The sequence below is a fragment of the Piliocolobus tephrosceles genome, chromosome 8 (assembly GCF_002776525.5).
Source record: "Piliocolobus tephrosceles isolate RC106 chromosome 8, ASM277652v3, whole genome shotgun sequence".
In the NCBI taxonomy this organism is placed as follows: domain Eukaryota; kingdom Metazoa; phylum Chordata; class Mammalia; order Primates; family Cercopithecidae; genus Piliocolobus; species Piliocolobus tephrosceles.
This window is the reverse complement of record NC_045441.1, coordinates 124291651-124312264: the sequence shown is the minus strand read 5'-3', so window position 1 is coordinate 124312264 and position 20614 is coordinate 124291651. Positions and strand designations below refer to the sequence as shown.

Below are 20614 nucleotides of genomic sequence, written 5' to 3'. Positions count from 1 at the left end.
ATAATTTTCCTTACTTTGGCAAATGTGCCTCATCTAGAAATTTGGGATCTTGGCCGGGCACAGTTGCTCATGCCTGTAATCCCAGCACTTTGGGAAGCTGAGGCAGGTGGATTGCTTGAGGCCAGAAGTTCAAGTCCAGCCTGGGCAATGTAGTGAGCCCTTGTCTCTACAAAAAATTTAAAAATTAACTGGGTGTGGTGGTGCTCACTTACTTGGTAGGCTGAGGCAGGAGGATTGCTTGAGCCTGGGAGGTGGAGGCTGCAGTGAGCTGATGTGGTGCCACTGCATTCCAGCCTGGGTGACAGAGTGAGACCCTGTCTCAAGAAAAACAAAACAAAAAACAAAAATTGGGGTTCTTCTCAGACCTGTCCTTTTCCCTCTGCTCACACAGTCAGTCCACAAGCAAATGCTGCCAGTGTGTTTCCAGTCTGACCACTTCTCTGCATTTCCAGGGACATGCTCTAGACCTATCTCTTGTGCCCCTCTGCCCACTGTCCTCTCCACCGGTTTAATTCACTTCCTCTTAGTTCGTAGCATCTTGTATTTTCCTCCAAAGCTCTCATTACAATTTGTAATTATGTGTTTACTTGTGATTGTCAAGGTTTTAATTAAACATTGAATACATACAAAAGCATATTGAAATCATAGGGGCATAGTATAATGAGAAGAAAAGCAGTACAGTGAGCACCCGTAGACCCATCGCAGTTTACAGAGAGCATCACCAATACTTTTTTTTTTTTTTTTTTTTTTTTTTGAGACACCAATACTTTTTAGCTCTTGTGTAGCCCTTCCCAATCTTGGTCTTTTTCCATTCCAGAGAGAACCTGTCTTGAATTTTGTCATACTGTTGCCTTACTTTTTTTTTTTTTTTTTGAGACGGAGTCTTGCTCTGTCACCCAGGCTGGAGTGCAGTAGCACAATCTCGGCTCACCACAACCTCCACCTCCTGAGTGCAAGCAATTCTTCTGCCTCAACCTCCCAAGTAGCTGGGATTACAGGTGCCCAACACCACATCCAGCTAATTTTTTGTATTTTTAGTATAAATGGATTTCACCATGTTGGCCAGTCTCGAACTCCTGACCTCAGGTGATCCACCCACCTCAGCCTCCCAAAGTGCTAGGATTACAGGCATGAGCCACTGTGCTCGACCTGCCTTACATTTTAAAAATTACTTTACCATGTTATTACATATCCCTAAACAACCAAATTTTTGTTTTGTGGGTTTTCTGACTCCATATAAATGGAACCACAGTATATGTGTTTTTCTAGAATAGCTTCTTGTATTCCAGGCTGAACACTGCTTCCCTAACCTTGTGACTTGCCTCATCCTCTGGCTGCCTTTGCTGAGACCAGGACATTACCTCTCCATGTAATTGGCATTCCTTTGTTGTCTTTTCTCTGGCTGCTTTTAAAATCTTCTTCTCTGGCTCTCTGGGTATGGATTTTCTGGTTTTTAAGTTTTAAAATTTATTTTTTTTAAAGTTCTGCTTGGGATTTGTTTTCTGAATCAGAGGATTTATGTCTTTGTTCAATTCTGGAAAATTCTCAGTCATCATTTTTTCTAGTATTGCGGTTCTCTGGTCATCTCTTGCCTTCTGGACCTCCCATTCCATATGTGTTAGAACTTGCCTCTTCCTCTTTTTTGTTTCACTTGGCGGCATTCTTGGTAAGAGTTTCTTCAGATCTATCAGTTTGCTAATCTCTCCGTTACTATACTATACCTAGTTTTCTGTTTCATCTATTTATGAGGATGGTAATTTAAGTTATTGTATTTCTCATTTTTAGAAGCTCAGCTTCATTTTTTAAAACCTGTTTTGTTGTGTTTATAGTCTCTCATTTTTACCCATATTTTCAATTCCTTATTTTATTTTGTTGAACAATTGAATGTACTTGTATGTTGTGCGTTATAAATCTAATGTCTAAAGTTTGTGGGTCTAATTCTGCTCTGTTTCTGTGGGTGCTGGCTCCTTTTGCCTTATTTTCCTGTTTCTTATGAATTGTGATCATGGTGTTTCTTGGGCTAGTATCTCTGAGAGTATTTTGAGGTTTGGGTTGGAGGTGCATTTCTTTGGATTTGCATTAGTTTTTGCCAGGTTCCTCCCATGTCAGGGCTAGTTTGTGGTTATGAATTTGCAGGGAGGTAAGTTTTCTTGTTATCCCTTTCTGTGAAGTAGGTTTATTTCTAGTTCATTCCTGCACTAAAGGTATAGCTCTTTGGAGTCCCAGCTCTGTATGACGGTTTCTTTTTTCTTTTATTTTTTCTTTTTTTTTTTTATTATACTTGAAGTTCTAGGGTACATGTGCACAACGTGCAGGTTTGTTACATACGTGCGGTTTCTTATCGCCTGACCTTGGGCAGGTCACACATTGTTGTCTCCAGGCTCCTGAGCTTTCCATAGGAAGCAGAATGGGAACTTGAGTCACCTGGATCTGATTAATGCCCCATAACGAAAGGCAGCTTTGGAGTGCGCTAGTTCTCTGCATTCTTGCTTTCTCTTAGTTTTGGCCCTAGAGGATTCTTTTATTTGCTAGCTCAGTACTCTGTGTGTATTTTAGATAACATTCTATCTTGCATTTTTAATTTCAGGAGGATTATTTAGGGTTCCCAGGGTTCCATATTGTTGGAAATGATAATGTTCATTCATTACGTAATTAATAGACCTTATGTTCTATGAGGTGGTTTTGTTTGCTACTATATTTCTAAGTGTTTCTGTGGGGAGCCATAGGGCAGGTTTATTAGTGTTGTCTGTCATCAAAGGTGGTTGATGAAGTCTTATTTTCTGAGAGCAATAAGACTTTTCAATGAGAGTTTGCTTGGAATGCATTCTGGTGAAGCGTAGGCTGCTAAGATAATGTATTATTTATTTTATAATGGAGCAAGCATGGATTATTATCTATCTATGGAAACCAGAATAGGCACAGAGACCTTGTTCTCAAAAGAGCACAGAAGGTCACTGGCACAGCACTTTGGCAAAGGCTCAGATCTACATTTCCAGATTACATAAGGGAGGAGCTGGTGGAAAACCCAGTCTGGGGCACCTGTCTGCACTGGAATAAGCAGCATGCCTGGGCTGAGTGAAGATCTGCTACCGGCATTTTTGTTTTGTTTCAATAGCTCCAGTTCTCCCTGGATCCAGAACCCATTGCTATCAACTGTACAGCCTTCAATCACAACGGGAACCTGCTGGTCACAGGGGCAGCTGATGGCGTCATCCGGCTGTTTGGTATGCAAGTATGCTCATAGCAATCCTTGATATCTCCTTAGATGTCCCAGGCATTTTTTTTTTTTTTTTGCCAATGTTGGATTTTTTTTGCCAGCTGGGCCAGAGGCTTTTGCAAAACCCTGACTTCAGATGCATGTACTAGAGCTTAACTTTGGTCAGCGTTTTCAAAACACCCACCATAATAGACGTGGGAGGGGGTGGAGCTCAGTGGTCCTTGAGTCTTGAGTTGTTCCATCTGAGTCCTTGTCACCCATGTGAAATACAGGAGGGCACACAAGAGTACTGCCGTCCTACCCACTTGCTGTGGGTAGTTCATTCTCAAAAGCATCAGAACAGTGCTTCTTAACCAGAGGCATACATCAGAATCACCTGGCATGCTGTGTATAAATCCTCAGGTTGGGTTCTGTCCCCGGGAGACATCCCCAGAGCCTGGGCTGGGGAAAGGCAACTGTATCTTTAGGGGATTCCCAGGGCGCCCATGGGGAAGTTACAGAGGGCAGTTTCTTGGGTGTCTTGCTAGACTTAGGGCTCTCCAGATGAGCTTCCCCCAGGGAGTCCTGAGCCTTGCTTCTGACCTGGTGAAAGAAGCCGCCTCTGAGGCTCAGAAGCAGCCTGACATCTTGGGCAGGGGCAGCTTTATGGTGCTCGCTGGGTCCTGGGTGCCTGCCCTTGGCCTCAGAACAGCTGTCAGCCTGAATAGAGGGTGAGGGGGCCTCCTGCTGCAGGCAGATGCCTTCTTCAGAGCCCCGGCCAGGATGTGAGTGACGGTGTCTCATTGCCTCAGACATGCAGCAGCACGAGTGCGCGATGAGCTGGAGGGCCCACTACGGGGAGGTCTACTCTGTGGAGTTCAGCTATGATGAGAACACTGTGTACAGCATCGGCGAGGACGGGAAGGTAGGCAGCCACAGGATTCAGATAAGAGAGCGCTGGGATGACATGTGGGCCGGCTGCAGGTTGTGGTCATACCTGTTATTAGCTCTGCCACCTGGGGCCTCTTTTTGTACCTTTGTTATCTGTAGAATGGGGATAAACTAGTAATTCGTCTTACAATCTTTGTGAGGTTTTAGTGAGTTCAGCGGGAGTTGGCTATCCTTATGAAAGGAAATATCAAAAATGACTCATCTTAGCATAGATGGATCTGTGGGGTCTGGATTTAGGGCTGAGTTTGCTTTGATGGGCTTGGTAATGAGTGGTCCCAGGACCACTCATGGATGTGTAGAGTTTGTTGAGTGGCTAGGGACAGCTTCTTAGATGCCTACAGACCCCAGCAGAGCCCAGAGATGTAAGAAGGAAGCCACAAAAAAAGGAAAAGTAAATGCCCCTAGTAGATTCCCTCTGTGGAGGGTTAGGAACCAGGAATAGTGACCACATCAGACGGGGAGCTGGCAGGGGCAGAGGTGGGAGAAGGACGCCATTTCCATGTGTGCGTGCCTGGACCTTTTGGATTGGACGCTGTCTTTTTATCTCTTGAAAGGAGTAACTACAAAATAAATTCTTCATTTGAAAAGTTTGGGAAGGGACTTTGACATTAAAGCTCGACTTCCTTCTTATGTGGGATGCTCAGTGAAGAGGTGGTCACAGCCAAGTAACCTGTCCATGGGGTAGGCTAAGGGATGATGTCTGCTGTGGTAAGGAGCTGAGTTTATAATGGCATCGCCCAGTGTTCCATTGATTGTATGCCTGAAACACTGGAAATATATGTGGAATGTGTCCTCTGTACCTTGTTCCTAGGACAGAAAAATCTAGTTGGGTTCTAACTCTGATGATGATGATGATGATGATAATAATAATAATAATAATAATAATAATAATAGGTCACTTGAAGCATTCCTCCTGCTTGAGAGACCAGGAATCCAGGCAAAGCCACTTGCTGTCCCTTTTCCTTTCCTAGGGTCAGGCCAGAGGGAAAGAGAAGGGTTGGACTTTGATGTGAGGTTGCTGCCTCTTTTTCTAGATTTTCTTCCCTAAAAAATGCTTAAGTCATGTTGGCCAGAGATAGGACTTGTAGACCTGTCACCTGCTTTTCTGCCTCTGGCACTTGAAAGGCTCTTCAAGGATGTCAGCATTGTGGCTGGGGGAGGTGGGCCGCCCTCTCCAGCCTCTGCTCTGGGGTGGGTTCTTGCTCTTCCTTGAGGCCTGCATTGGCCAGCTCTGCTAGGAGCACCCTGCTTGTGCCCTGTGACTGCAGTTCATCCAGTGGAACATCCACAAGAGTGGCCTCAAGGTATCCGAGTACAGCCTGCCTTCAGACGCCACGGGCCCCTTTGTGCTATCTGGATACAGCGGCTATAAGCAGGTTCAAGTTCCCAGGGGCCGACTCTTCGCTTTTGACTCAGAGGGCAATTACATGCTGACATGTTCTGCCACAGGCGGCATCATCTACAAGGTAACTGGTGGTTGGGGATGGGAGGTGGTGGTATCGTGGTGGGCAGAGATTCCTCCCTGGAGGTCTGGGCCGTGTCTGCTGAGCGTGGCCCTCTGTCCCTGAGCTGCATGGCTGTGGAGATGCCTTTGACAAAGGATAGGCAGCGCCTAGAGCGGGGGTGTCCAATCCTTTGCCTTCCCCGGGCCATGTTGGAAGAAGAAGAATTGTCTTGGGCCAATTCTTAACACTTCTTCTTAGTGTTAGTGGGCTAACACTAGTGATAGCTGTTGAGCTAAAAAAAAAAAATTGCAAAAAAAATCTCATAATGTACTTACAACACAAATTTGTGTTGGGCCTCATTCAAAGCCGTCCTGGGCTGCATGTGGCCCGCAGGCTGCAGGGTGGACAAGCTTGGCCTAGAGCCTCCTTGCTGCAGGCCTGGCCAGGGCTGCTTTGCAGCTCAGGTGGGTAGAAAAGATGGGACCGGGGCATGAGACCCCCATTCTCTCTGCTCATCTTTGACCAGATTCTGCCCTTTCTCTGCCTTCTTTCCTTCGGAATAGCCTGTTATAGAAATCGCTCAGGAGTAGGGAGAAGAGTTGGGGAGTGTCGGGATGGAGGAACATGCCCCCAACCAGGTCCCAACTAGGTTGTTTACTTTAGTACTCTAATCTGGTATAGATTTATTAATTTATTGAATGTCCCGTCAGTTAAGTATATTCCAGTTCAGGTTTTAAAAAAAAGTTTACAATTTTTAATTTTTGTGGGTACATCCATAGGTATATATATTTATGGGGAACATGAGATGTTTTGATTCAGATATGCAATGTGAAATAAGCACATCATGGAGAATGGGGCATTCATCCCCTCAAGCATTTATCCATTGCCTTGCAAACAATTCAATCACACTCTTGATTTTAAAATATACAGTTATTATTGACTATGGTCACCCTGTTGTGCTATCAAATAGTAGGTCTTATTCAGGTCTTATTCATTCTTTTTATTTTATTTTAATTTTTTACCCATCCAGTCCATGTTAGAGACAGAAATTTGAGGGCATGATTTGTCAAGCCATAGTATAAGTTGTCCACATTGTTTTTTGCCCCTCCCTTTACACGTTTGTTTTAGCTCTTAAGTCAGAGCTTATTTCATGTATTTTTAAGTGTCTTCTATTTTACTGGTGTCACCTAGACTAATGATGGGGATTTGTGTCATAGCCTAAGCTTCTGTGTCTGGTGTCGAGTGGGTCCATTCTCAGCCTGTGTGATACTTTTCAGTTATTTGCCCACTGGTGGTGTTTGTGTAGGATCAGAGTCCTTCAAGGTGGGATATTCTCAGCAGCTCTTGCTGCCACAGCTCATTGACCTGTCAAGGGCATGTGTTTTGGATGGCAATTTTGTGCTGGGCATTGGACCAGGCACTGTGGAGTGTATGAAGAACATCCAGAATATGATCTCTGCTCTCTTGGGGTGCACACTCAGAAAGAGACACAGTACCAACAAAGGACAGCAATGTGGAGTTGAGTAGCTCAGGGAGAAGAAAGCTGTCTCAGTGGGGACTGAGTCCTTGCGGGAGGTGGGAGGCTGTGGATTGGAGGCCTTGGAACCAGGAGGAGAGGATGAAGAGGAGTTGTTGGGTAGATGGAGAAGAAAGCAGGTCTTGGGGCCCCACATGGGCAGAGGTGAGCAAGAGCTCACAGTGAGGCAAGGGGCACTGCCCGTGCTGAGGTGGGAAGTGGGAGCCTCCTAGACTGTAATCTGAAGTGTGCACCGCAGGACCTGCGCTTGCCGTGGGCTAGGCTCCTCTTTTCTGTGGAGCATGATTCTGTCAGTTGCCCTTGCCCTTTCCTTCAAAATTAGCTCCATCATTTCTCATAATAGATATTTCCCAATGGAGACACTAAAACGCCTTCCGTTTACAAGCCTGATCTTATTTTATTCTCCAGAGGTTTGTTTTTGTGGCATTTTTGGGGGGCTGTTCAGTACTTTGCTCTCTGTGTGGATATATGTGTGTATGTATTTTATTTTTAGTCATGCAGCCTTTGTCATTTGATCTGATCAGTTCATATGATTGGCAGTCGGACTTGCTGTATGACCAATTAGTTGGTTGAAAGATTTTCCTCTGTAGAATTCTTTGAATGTGAATAATGCGATCTAATTATTTAAGGAATATATTGAACTTCAGGTCCCACTTTTATAATCTATAAACAATGTAATTTATGGTTTCTGTAAATGTTTTCTCCATGATGGCTGAAGACTGCGTTGCCTGCCGCTCACAGTTGCTATACATAGTGGTACTGACAGGAATTCAGTTCGCTCCTAGCTTCCCCTTCCCCGCTAGTGCCCTATCGCACAGGATCGCTGGCTAGCTAGTGCCGGGGTTCAGAGAGCCATGTTTCTGCACTAACTGAAGGCTCCCCTGTGCCAGCACTGTTCTGGGTGTGGCAGGCTGGCCCCCCACAGGAGAGAGCTGCCTGAGGCCCTGCTGCCCTGCAGGCTTGCATTCCCCAATATGGGAGTGAACCTTCAACCAAAAAGCAGATTCATGATGACATGTCAGGTGGTGAGAAGTGATGCTGTAGTGAGAATAACCAGTGTGCGTGCAAGCAGCACCAGCCCACAGCAAGTTCAAGGCAGCTGAGAAAATGCCTTATTTTAAGGAGCTGCTCAGGGACTTGTTTTCCACTTCAGATGGACCAGCTGTACTTGGGAAAGTGAAAGCATCTCCTGGTTCAAGAAGTTAAACAGACTTTCTAGAAAGGTGGGCATGTGTGCCTGGCCCCAAGCACATCCTCAGGTGGGCCACTGAAAGTGGATCAAGTATGTGTAAGTGGTGTTTGCTGACACCTCCTCCTGTTTCTTGTCCTCTTGCAGCTGGGTGGCGATGAGAAGGTTCTGGAGAGCTGCTTGAGCCTGGGTGGCCACCGAGCCCCTGTGGTCACCGTGGACTGGAGCACTGCCATGGACTGTGGGACCTGCCTCACTGCCTCCATGGATGGGAAGATCAAGCTGACCACCCTCCTGGCCCATAAAGCCTGATGACCTGCCCCAAGGGCCGCCCGAGGAAGCAGTATTATCTGGGGTAGGGGAGGAGATATAGGACAGGAAAACCAGGTGCTCCACTCCGTCTCCCTGCCAGTGCAGTGACTCTGCAGGGAAAGACTGGCAAGGAGGGTCAGGCACTTCCACCTTCGGTGACTGGAATGGAACCCACGTGGAGTAGGTGGCATATGCTTCCCAGAGACTGGTATCATGGCTGTGCCAGAAGCACATTGTGAGACTATGGAGGAAAGCTCTGGAAGAAGGAGAAACATTGCAGTGGCTACTGTGTTGGCTCAGAAGAAACTGACAGTATTTTGTGTATATACGCCCATTTTTCTTTTTCTTTTTTTAAAAAAGAGAATGCTCTTATGGTCCCCTGGTGTCTCTTTCTAGGATGTCTGTCACTTTGCTTCAGTGACAGCCCTCCCACCCAACCTGGCTCTGCTGGCCCGGAGCTGAACCTCTCCAGGCTCTCCTGTTGCTTTGCCATGGAGCCAGGTCAGCTCTCTGTCTGTTCTGCTGCGTAACAAGGTTTGGCAGTTCCTGTTTCTCTGGGCTTAAGTCAAGGCCACAGAGTTCTTTTTCTTCCCTGAAAACTGGCAGCTTTTGTTACAGAAGATTCTCAGGATGAAGGCAGGGGCTGAGGCCTCTGCCACTGGCTTCCCCTTTCCATCCAGTGGCTGCTGTTTCCCAAGACGGGCTAAGCATTCCTTATCTGAAATGCTTGGGACAGGAGAGTTACAGATTTAGGATTTTTTCAGACTTTGGGATATTTGCATATATACATAATGAGGTGTCTTGGTAGGTCTCATGTCTGAACATGAAATTCATTCATGTTTTAGATATACCTTATACATGTAGCCTGACGATAACTCTATACAGTATTTTAAATAATTTTGTACATGAAACAAAGTATTGATTGTGGTCAGGTGTGGTATTTTCTACTTGTGGTGTCATGTTGGTGCTCAAAGTTTTGGGGCGGGGCATGATGGCTCACGTCTGTAATCCCAGCACTCTGGGAGGCCAAGGTGGGTGGATGACTTAAGGTCAGGAGTTCGAGACCAGCCTGGCCAACATGGTGAAACCCCATCTCTACTAAAAATACCAAAATCAGCTAGGCATGGTGGCAGGTGCCTGTAATCCCAGCTACTCCGGAGGCTGGGGCAGGAGAATCACTTGAGCCCAGGAGGCGGAAGTTACAGTGAGCCAAGATCACGCCATTGATCTCCAGCCTGGGCGACAGAGGGAGAACACAACTGAAAAAAAAAAAAAAGTTTTGGATTATGGAGCATTTTGGATTTTGGATCTTTGGGTTAAGGACGCTTAACCTGTACCTCTTTCATTTGGTGGCTCCTCTCCTTCCTCCAACTGAACATCTTTGTGGAAAGGTGACAGCTGCCTGCCCCTGTCTGCTGGCGAATGGTGAGAAGGTCAGAGCAAGGGGGCCAAGTTGCTGGTGGGCACCTGGGGTTAAGGCCAGCCCAACTGTGGCTGAGCCCATCTATAGCTGAGCTGAGCGTCAACCAGCTGTGTCCACACCCTGCCTGAGGCCTGCCCAGGGTGGGACCTTGAAGATGCAGATCCTCCCACGAGGTGAGGAGGAACAAGAGACTCACTCCCCTTTTCCCTCTTGCCTTTCACAGCTGAGGCAGAGCTTATGGAGGAGTCACTATGGGAGTGATGGTCCTGGGCTTTGGTCTCCAGTGCTTAGCAGGGGTGACCTTATCACTGAGCTGGGAAAGGCGGCTGCCACTAGTCATTTTAAGTCTCTGAGCTCCAGCCCAGTTCTGGGGGCACAGGTCTGGAGTAGGGATACTCCTAGTTACCTACTTGTGGAAAAGCACAAAGAAACTTGTACCAAAGCTTTGGCTCTGTTCTAGGAGTTGAGGGAAAAGTAGGGAGATATTTAAGTGGCTTGATTATGAGAAAACACCAGAGACAGTAGTAAATAGTTATTTACTGATTTTTACCCATTTCTACCCTGGTAATCCTCCCTGCAAATGAAGAAAACCAAGACTTCTTCATTTACTAGTTTTCCCCATCTTCTGTATTGAAGCAGTGATCTTACTTATCTCACCCAGTGACTCTGTAGGACATTTAAAAAGTGGTCATGGGTTTCATTGGAGTGACCATGTATTAATGTTTCCTCTCTTCATCTCAAAGTTTCTGTCTTACTACCTTTTCTCTCCCCTTAATACCATCTCTACAGCTTGCTGAGATGCTTTAAGGATCACAGAGGCACAAAGAAGATTTGAACCTTGCACTCCTCCCATCCCACCTCTTCTCCCTCCTGGGTGAGCGCTCGTCCTCAAATAAAGCATGTTGGAACTTCAGCTTATCTCTCCTTCCACAGAAGAACCCAAGCAAGACTCTTCCATTGTCTTGGTTGAGGGTGGCATAGAAGAAAACCTCTTTACCGGTCCCAGCCTCAGTTCCCAGCCCAGGTGTTGACCCTCAGCTCTGGGGAGGGCTGCACAGAGAGTCTTGCGGGTACACTTCCCCACTTCCTCCTTCTCTTAAGATACCTCCCGGTATTTGCCTCTTCTGCTCCATGGCCTCAGGCCTTGGCTGTGTTCTGGGAGTTGAGGGACGCATTTGAATGGGGAGGGCCTCACAGCCAGTCCCCATTCAAATGCTTTAGAGGTTCAACGTAATCTTTTGAAGTATGTATCCATTGTGGAATACAGACAATGTAGAATGATTAAATCTAGCTAACTGACATGTGCATTACCTCACATGATAAATAACATTTTAGTTGTCAATTAAAAAAAAAATCCCCCAAGCCTCCAAATGCTTTGGGTGCTGACTCCAATCTGTGCAAATCACACAGTTCAGATTCCTGACCCCTGCTTGGGGCGGGAAGCATCTCTCCTTTCAAATAGCTCATTTCAGCTGGCTATGGAAAGAGATTTTAAGGAGAGAAATGTGCAGGGGGTTCTTCTGTTAAAGAAAAACTTAGTCAATGATACTCATTAAAGCACAGTAAAGACTACCATCTCGGTAGGTATAGGGACCACTGCAATGGGGTCTTCATGGGGGAGAGAGATTGGGCTCAATTCCGAATACGGCGTGCACAGTGGGAATTCACAGCCAAGGAGCAGGGTGGGGGTCTGTGAATAGAAAATTACTAAGTGGAGCCATCAGGGTAAGAGATTCTGGTGAAACTGACCTAACAGGACTCTTGCTGAAGACAGGCTAGGGCGATAGACCACTCGGGGATGGTGGAGGGTGAGGAGCCTGATAAGGCTTGGAGGGTGATCAGATACCAAGGGGAAAGGGGTTTTTGCTAAGACTGGATTTTACAAGGAAGCGCGCAGACTGGCCTTGCAGAAGACTCAGAAGCCTGACCGAAGCTTGGACAAGTAAAGCCTCTTTGTCAGTTCCAATTGCCAAGGATATTTTTTTCTATAAGTGACAAGGCAGAATAGCCAAGTATTTTCTGTTCCTTTATTCACAAGGAAAAGATGCTTCTCCACCCCAGCCCGTGAGACCTGGGCTTGTCCTGGCTCACAGCGGGTGACGGCGGGGACCCTGGAGGTCAGTGACCCTAACCCCTCAAGGCAGCGGTGGCAGGGGAAGCAGGTCCTGCCTGAGACTGCCCTCCTGAGGAGCTACGTGGACCCCAATGTGGTAGTTCGGTTTGTGACCTGAAGGCACTGAGGCTGCCCCCTTCAGCCTTGCTATCTAGACACTGTCCCATGCGGCCAGGGGCTGAGGGAAGAGATCCAGCTGTGTGGGTGTCGCTGCTGGGGAGGAGCCGCAGGTGCCGTGCAGGGAGGGAGTGCGGTGTCCGAGTTCACTGCGCCTGGGTGTGGCCAGCACCCATTCTAGTTGCTGATTTTTTTGTGAGCCACGTTTCAGATTGCTGTCCTGAGTTCCCATTTTAGGGCCAGATCTCGTCAGATCATCCTTTCAACCTGAAAATGCTGCTGGGGAAGGCCTCACTGGCCACTGCTTGCACGGGCGTTTCCAGTCTGGGCTCCGGCATCCTTTGGGCTGTGTGAAGCCAGGAGTGTGGTTTTCAACTAAAACTCAGCACTGATGCCACGTGACCGTGGCGGAGCCCAGCATCCAGCAGGACATGTGGGCAGAGGGGACCCCCAGGGCCACATTAGCAAGGCCTCCTGTCTTGAAATGTTGCGAAAATTAAGGGACAAGAGAGACTTAAGAATGGGATGCAGGAAAGTTTTTATTTTCAGGTGTACATCAGCTCAGTGGAATTGCAGCCAGATGTTTCATAGGTTATTATTTCAAGAACAGCCTGTAACCTTATGATATGGTTGAGCATATAAATTGGGGTGCAGTATCCCCATGACCTATTTTGTGCTTAGGTAGCTGGCCCATAGTATTTAATGATTTTTTCAGAAGGTCATTCATTATTTTCCTAGTCTCCTATGTCTATGTCTTTTTTGATATTTGTATTTATTTTTGAGATCATGCTCCTTTTAGTTCCTTTATTCTCATTACAGACTGGATATCCTAAGAGTTCCCCTTCCTTCAGAGGAATTAGAAAGAAGGATGGCTTGATTGTCCTACTTCCTTTTGCTTCTATGCCACCTCTTGTCTGATGTCCTTTACACTGAATAACGGCCACCTTGTCTGGGGCCCACACAGCATCTAAGAGTTGTAAGATTTCTTCTTTAATTTCTTTCCCTCCAGCAGTTAAGAGTCCCCTTTCTTTGTAAACGGCTCCATGGGCATGTAATGTAGCAAAGGCATACTTTGAGTCAGTATAGATGTTAACTGTCTTTCCTTTGGCTACTAATAGTGCTTTAGTTAGAGCTATTAATTCTCCTTTTTGTGCGGAGGTCCCGGTAGGGAGGGCCTGTGCCTCTGAATTTAGAGTCACCACTGCAAACCTGGCTCGGCAGACCCCTTCTGATATAAACTTGCTTCCATCTGTGAAATATTCAATGTCTGGGTCCTTAAAGGGTTGGTCTCTTAAGTCTTTCTGGCTTGAGAACACCTCATCTACTACATCTACACAATAGTGTTGGGGAAACCAGTCTTGTAATTTGGGCATTTCTACAGGCAACAGGGTAGCCAGGTTGAGTATTCGTGGTTTTTAAAGTTATGTGTGGATTTCCACATAAGAGCCCTTGATATCTTAACATTCTTGGATTAGATAGCCAGTGATATCCTCTTTGCTCCATTAAGGTGATCACTGTGTGTGGCACCCGTATTATTAGCTTTTGTACTACAGTCAGCTTCCCAGCATTTTCTGCCAGCATGGCAGTGGCAGCTAACGCTTTTAAGCAGGGGGGCCATCCCAGGGCCACAAGGTCTAACCGCTTTGACAAATAGGCTACTGGTCGATACCATGATCCTACTGTTTGAACTAAAACTCCTGTAGTCATTCCTTTTCTTTCATGGACATAGAGAAAGAAAGGCTTAGTCAGGTCTGGCAATCCCAGGGCTCAAGCTTGGCTTAAGGCCTTTTTGATCTCATTAAAGGCCTTCTCCTGCTCATTACCCCAAAGGAGGGACTCTTTTTCTCCCCCACTTTGTGGCTTCATACAATGGCTTTGCCATGAGTGAAAAGTTTGGCATCCAAGTACAGCAAAAGCCTGCTGCCCCTAAAAACTCCCTTACTTGTCGCCGGGTGACAGGAGTGGGGAGTGCACATATGGCTTCCTTCTGCCCACTGCCGAGTTCGCACTGCCCTTGGGCTACTAGGAAAACCTAAATATCTTACTCTTTTTGCACAGACCTGAGCTTTTTCCTGAGATACTTTGTAACTTGCCTTCCATAGAAGGTGAAGGAGATCTTTGGTGCCCTGGAAGCAATCTTCCTTGATAGGTGCCACGAACAAACAAACGATCATCAATGTATTGTAACATACACACTTGTCATTTGGTGGGACAAAAGCCTTAAGGTCTGATGCTAGTGCCTGCTTCAAAGAGAGTGGGGTTGTTTTTGAACCCTTGTGGGAGCCTGGTCCAGGTGAATTGTATTCCTCCCCAGTGGAATGCAAAAATAGGCTGACTTATTAGAGCTAGCCTGAGGCAGAAAAAGGCATCTTTTAAGTACAAACTGGTAAACCAGGCAGCATGAGCAGGAATGTGGCTCATCAGTGTATATGGGTTGGGCACCACCACATGTAAGGTAACAGTAACTTTATTTATGGCCTGTAGGTCTTGCACACGCCAGAACCCACCAGACGGTTTTTGCACTGATTAAGAGTAGAGTATTCCAGGGTGACTTGCATTTCTTTATGATCACATGCTCTAGTAGCCGATTTATGTGCTTGGTCATTCCTCACACTGCCTCTATAGACACCTGGTACTGGGGAATACGTACTGGAGTTGCACCTGGAACTAACTCTACTACCACTGGTGCCTGGTTTATGACCAATCCTGGAGGATTGTCTTCTGCCCACACCTCAGGTATTTCAGTGACTAGTTTGTCAAATATTCTGTCCATAAATTCAGACAGCCTGTATGTCTCTTTTATGTATAGCCTCCATTCCTCAGTCTCGGGGAGGGTAAGAGTTAACATCATAACTTTCGGTCAGCTTAGATCCAGAGTCATGTTTCCTTCCGGCCTGAAAGAAATTTGTGCTTGTAGTTTCTGAAGCAAGTCTCTCCTTAACAGGGGCACCGGACAATTTGGCAGATATAAGAACTCATGTTGGACTTCTTGTCCTCCAATGACACACCTTCTGGATTGACAGGCCTTTTCTCTGATACTCTGGTTGCCCCAACTATAGTAGCATAGGTTTTAGATAGCAGCCCAACGGGCTGTGTCACTACCAAGTGTTCAGCACCTGCATCTACCATAAAATCCATCTGTTGGCCTCCCACTTTCATCGAGACCAGGGGCTCCTGGACGTCTACAGAGATGGAGCCTGGTCTTTCTCAGTCCTTATATTCCTCAACTCCTGCTAAGCTGACCAGATCGGCATCCAGCTTTAGAACAACGGCTATAGCGGCTGCAGGCCTTGGGCAGGCGTCAGGTCCCTAGCTGCTGCTTTCTTCCTTTTTTTCTCTTTCTGGACATTCATCCTTCCAATGCCCTTTCTGTTTGCATTCTTGCACATTGATGCCTCTCAAGCCTCGGCCGGCCTTCAAACCCTGGCCTAGCTTGTCCTCTACTGTGACCACAACCATGTCTGCGTCCTTTCACAAAACCAGTCTCTCTTTGAACTAGAGCAGCAGCCAACAAATCAACCTTTTCCTTGGCCTTGCGCTTTGCCTCTTTCTCGGCTTCCTCCTCTGGATTAACAAATACCTTAGTAGCTACTTCAATAAGCTGGGTAATATTCATAGCCTCAAAACCTTCCAACTTCTGATGCTTCCATCTAATGTCACCTTGTGCCTGGCCCACAAATGCCACATTAACCATGCATTGATTCCCTACAGCCTCCGGATCAAATGGTGTATAAAGCTGGTATGCTTCAGAGTCTTTCATAAAATTCACTGGGACTCTCATCAGCCTTTCGGCATACCTCTGAGACCGCTCCCAAATTCATTGCCTTTTTCCCTCCGGCCTTTATTCCATTAAGAGGTGCCTCCCGATACCTCTGCAGGTTTTGCAATTCTTCTGCCTGGTTTGGATCCCAATTTGGATCTGCTTCTGGGAACCTCCTCTGTGCATACTGCTTAACAGGTGCATTGCTTTCTAACCACTGTAAGGTTGCCTGAGTAATTCTCCTGGCGTTCTTCTGTATTGAACAATATTAAAAGTAGCTGCTGACATTCAGGCCAGGTAGGGTTATGAGTCAGAAAGATGGACTGCATGAAGTCTATGAGAGCCTGGGGCTTCTCAGTACAGGAGGGTGTAAGCTGTTTCTAGTTTAGGAGGTCAGTGGTGGAGAAAGGCTGGTAAACGAAAAGGCGTTGCCCTCCTTGTACATTATTCTGTTTATCATGATAAATTTGGCTTTGTGTCTCCCAGAGAAACATCTGCAAGGCTCGGGTGCGGCGGGGTGCTTCTTTAGTCTTTATAGGTAGGGGCTCTGACTCTTCCCTGTGGGGTGACGCCTGAGGCTCACTCTCCTCTGAGCTTGATTCCTCAGGGGCCGTTTGTGCGGGCCTGCGGGACAGGTTTTTCCTGTTTTCCTTGCGGCTTTTCCTTTCCTTCCACTGTCCCTTTGGGTTCTAGTGGCAGGATCTCGGCTCACTATAAGTTCTGCCTCCCGGGTTCACCCCATTCTCCTGCCTCAGCCTCCTGAATAGCTTGGACTACAAGCACCTGCCACTGTACCTGGCTAATTGTTTGTATTTTTAGTAGAGACAGGGTTTCACCGTGGTCTCGATTTCCTAACCTCGTGACCTGCCCACCTCGGCCTCCCTTTAGGTTCTTTTACTGCCTCAGATCTGGCACAAACTACCAGGGTCTTACAGTAAGTCTCAGAATAGGCTTGTAGCCACTTGGGGTGAGTTTGAAGGATGCTCAGCCAGGAGTCAATGTATGGGAACTGGTTCGGGTACCCAGGCTATTCTCTGGCTCTGGTTATTATCCTAAACACAGTCAATTATCTCCCTGTCTATCGTCCCTTCGGCGGGTCACCCAATATTAAAAAAAGTCCAATCTATTTCACAGAGAGTTCTCAATCTCAGAGGGGTTAATTTAACTCCATAATCTCCATTAAAACTTTTCTTGAAATTTTCCCAACATACAATCCAATGGAGTAGGCTTTGATGCTTTTCCTCCCATTTTGCCCCTTGCGACATGCTTTCACTCTCACTTTCATTCCTGGACTGACCAGACTGGGTCCTATTATGGGAGGGGGAGGTTCGGGCACTGCTTAGCTAGGACAGTACCTTATTCCCACTAGAGCCTGCTGCAGCTGTAGGGCAGCTCCTGTTTGCCGGATACGGTGTCCTAGGTCTGGCTCGTCCCACACTGGGAACACACAGTCTGCGCTAAGAGATCTGTGTCTCCCCACGTCACGCCTTGCGTTGGCCTGTGTAAGACTGTCTCTTTCACACACTTTCATACCCCTCCCCCGTTCCCAGTTGCTGACCTTTAGTTATAGTGGCGAAGCCCCTCTTGGCATGTTCAGTTTCCTTTCACCTCCCCCATTTCCAGTTGCTGTCCTTTACTTAAAGCGGCGAGCACCTCTTGCCACTTTGGTTCCCTTTCCTGACCAATCTGCGAGCCTCTCTCACGTCCTGCGTCAGTTAGGTTGTGAGTTTCATCCGAATCAACGGGTCTCTCCCATTGTCTCCAGACCCTCTGGGTCAGACTAGTTTTAGTCCTCACCCCCTGGGAGGTGATCAGGCTCCCCTTTCGTCCTTATGGGATAGGTCCTGCCTTAGGGCCCAAACCCTACCATAGTTCAGATGGCTGCTCCTGTCACTGTCCAGCAGTCCCTTTTTACTGGTTCTGTTGTGCTGTCGGGAAGGGCACTGGGGCCGGGGAGAGCAGATCCCCTTCCAGGCCGAAAGTCAGCGCCAAGGGTCCCAGGTCTCCCCTGCCTCACAGCCTCAGTCCCACAGGCAAAAGAGACAGAAATCTGCTGTCTCCAGTCCCAGATTTCGGCACCAGAAATGTTGCGGAAATGAAGGGACAGGAGAAACCAAAGAATGGGATGCAGTGAAGTTTTTATTTTTAGGTGTATACCAGTTCATTGGAATTGCATCCAGAAAGCATGAGCATAGAACAAAGAAAACAAATGCCTTTTAAGCATTTTGAGGCGGGAATTACATGAAGCAGGAAGCTTACAGAAGCGAGAACAAAGGCCATTAATTATCTTGTGATACTTTTGCAACATATCTTACATCTCTGGGAAAACTTGGTTTGCAACTTACTCTTATCTGTCTTGTTGAGAGGTGACAATGTGCTAGCAGCCCTGGCTCTCGGCGCCTCCTTGGCCTCGGCGTCCACTCTGGTGGTGCTTGAGGAGCCCTTCAGCTTGCCAGGGTACTGTGGGAGTCCCTCTCTGGGCTGGCCCAGGCTGAAGCTGGCTCCCTCTGCTTGCAGGGAGGTGTGGAGAGAGAGGCGCGGGTGGGAACTGGGGCTGTGCGCGGTGCTTATGGGACAGCATGAGTTCCAGGCGGGCTTGAGCTAGGCGGGTCCTGCACTTGGAGCAGCCGGCCAGCACCCCCAGCCACGGGCAGTGAGGGGCTTAGCAGCTGGGCCAGCAGCTGCAGAGGGTGTGCCAGGTCCCCCAGCACTGCTGGCCCACCCACACTGTGCTCAAATTATGGCTGGGCCTCAGCTGCCTCCCTGTGGGGCAGGGCTAGGGACCTGCAGCCTGCCATGCCCAACCCCCCCTCCACCGTGGTGGGCTCCCGTGTGGCCCGAGCCTCCCCAATGGGCACTGCCCCCTGTTCCCCGGCGCCCAGTTCCATAGACTGCCCAAGGGCTGAGGAATGCAGGCGCAGCACGGAACTGGTGGGCAGCTCTGCCTGCTGCCCTGGTGAGGGATCCACTAGGTGAAGCCAGCTGGGTTCCTGGGTCTAGTGGGGACTTGCAGAACCTTTATGTCTAGCTAAGGGATTGCAAATACACCAATCAGCACTCTGTGTCTAGCTCAAGGTTTGTAAATACACCAATGAGTACTCTGTATCTAGCTAATCTAGTGGGGACTTAGTGAACTTTTCTGTCTAGTACTCTGTGTTTAGCTAAAGGATTGTAAATGCACCAATCAGCACTCCGTGTCTAGCTCTGGGACTGTAAATGCACCAATCAGCACTCTGTCAAAATGGACCAATCAGCTATCTGTAAAATGGACCAATCAGCAGAGTGTGGGTGGGGTCAGATAAGGGAATAAAAGCAGGCTGCCCAGCCAGCAGTAGCAACCTGCTCAGCTCCCCTCCCATGCTGTGGTGGCTTTGTTCCTTCACTCTTTACAATAAATCTTGCTGCTGCTCACTTTTTGGGTCCACGCTGCCTTCATGAGCTGTAACACTCACTGCGAAGGTCTGCACCTTCTCTCTTGAAGCCAGCGAGACCATGAACCCACCAGGAGGAACAAATAACTCCAGACACGCTGTCTTTAAGAGCTGTAACACTCACCGTGAAGGTGTGCAGCTTCACTCTTGAAACCAGCGAGACCACGAACCCACCCGAAGGAAGAAACTCCAAACATCAGAAGGAGCAAACTCTGGACTCACCATCGTTTAAGAACTGTAAAAGTCCTTACACTCACCATGAGGGTCCGTGGCTTCATTCTTGAAGTCAGTCAGACCAAAAACCCACCAATTACCGACACACTGTGACCTTGTAGCTGTGCAGAGAGAAAAGAAAACACAAACTTAACAGAGCCACAAATATTTGGAGGGCAGATACAGTTAATGTTTCTTGGGACTGGCAGTTAATATCCTTTAGCTGCAGGAGGGCTGAAATTCTTTTTAGCTTTGGTTAATAGAGCAGTTCATTCTATGAGCTATTGTTATTTCTCTTACTATAATTTTACTATTAGTACTTACAAGGGAGGAGACCCCCCCCCCCATATTGTCTTATGCCCAATTTCTGCCTCCAAGGAAAGAAAAAGTAAAAACTAAAAGGCAGAAATGAAATCCACAAGCAGACAGCCTGGGGCCACACCCATGGCCTGGTAGTTAAAGATCCACCCCGACCTAATCGGTTATGTTATCTATAGATTACAGACATTGTATAGCAATGCACTGTGAAAATCCCTATCCTGTTTTGTTCCAGTCTAATCACCGGTGCATTCTGCCCCCAGTCACGTACCCACTGCTTGCTCAATCAATCAGGATCCTCTCAGACAGACCCCCTTAGAGTTGCGAGCCCTTAAAAGGGACAGGAATTGCTTGGCTCTTGAGACAGGAGTCTTACCGATGCCCCTGGCTGAATAAACCCCTCCCTTCTTTAACTCAGTGTCTGAGTTTTGTCTGCAGCTAGTCCTGCTACACTTACGCTACTATTCTATTATCTTCTTAATTTTCCACTTCATTAGCATAACAGAGGTGGGGCTCCCATACTTTTCCAGTATGTTAGGGCTGCCTGGCCCATCAGGGATCCTTGACCTGGTATCCGAGGGAATTCCGGGAGGCCTTTCCAAAACACTC

The 20614-nt window shown here is 47.4% G+C and overlaps 1 protein-coding gene across 1 annotated transcript in view; it reads left to right on the top strand.

The window, feature by feature from the left end:
* Nucleotides 1-10966, top strand: part of WDR91 (WD repeat domain 91) — a 30805-nt gene extending 19839 nt beyond the window's left edge. Inside the window, exons 12-15 of the mRNA XM_023190072.2 lie at nucleotides 3116-3224; nucleotides 4009-4121; nucleotides 5416-5613; nucleotides 8466-10966. Of these exons, the coding sequence (XP_023045840.1) occupies nucleotides 3116-3224; nucleotides 4009-4121; nucleotides 5416-5613; nucleotides 8466-8630 (585 nt within the window). The 3' untranslated portion in view covers nucleotides 8631-10966. The remainder of the gene's footprint in view (nucleotides 1-3115; nucleotides 3225-4008; nucleotides 4122-5415; nucleotides 5614-8465) is intronic.
* The last annotated feature ends 9648 nt before the right edge of the window (nucleotides 10967-20614 follow it).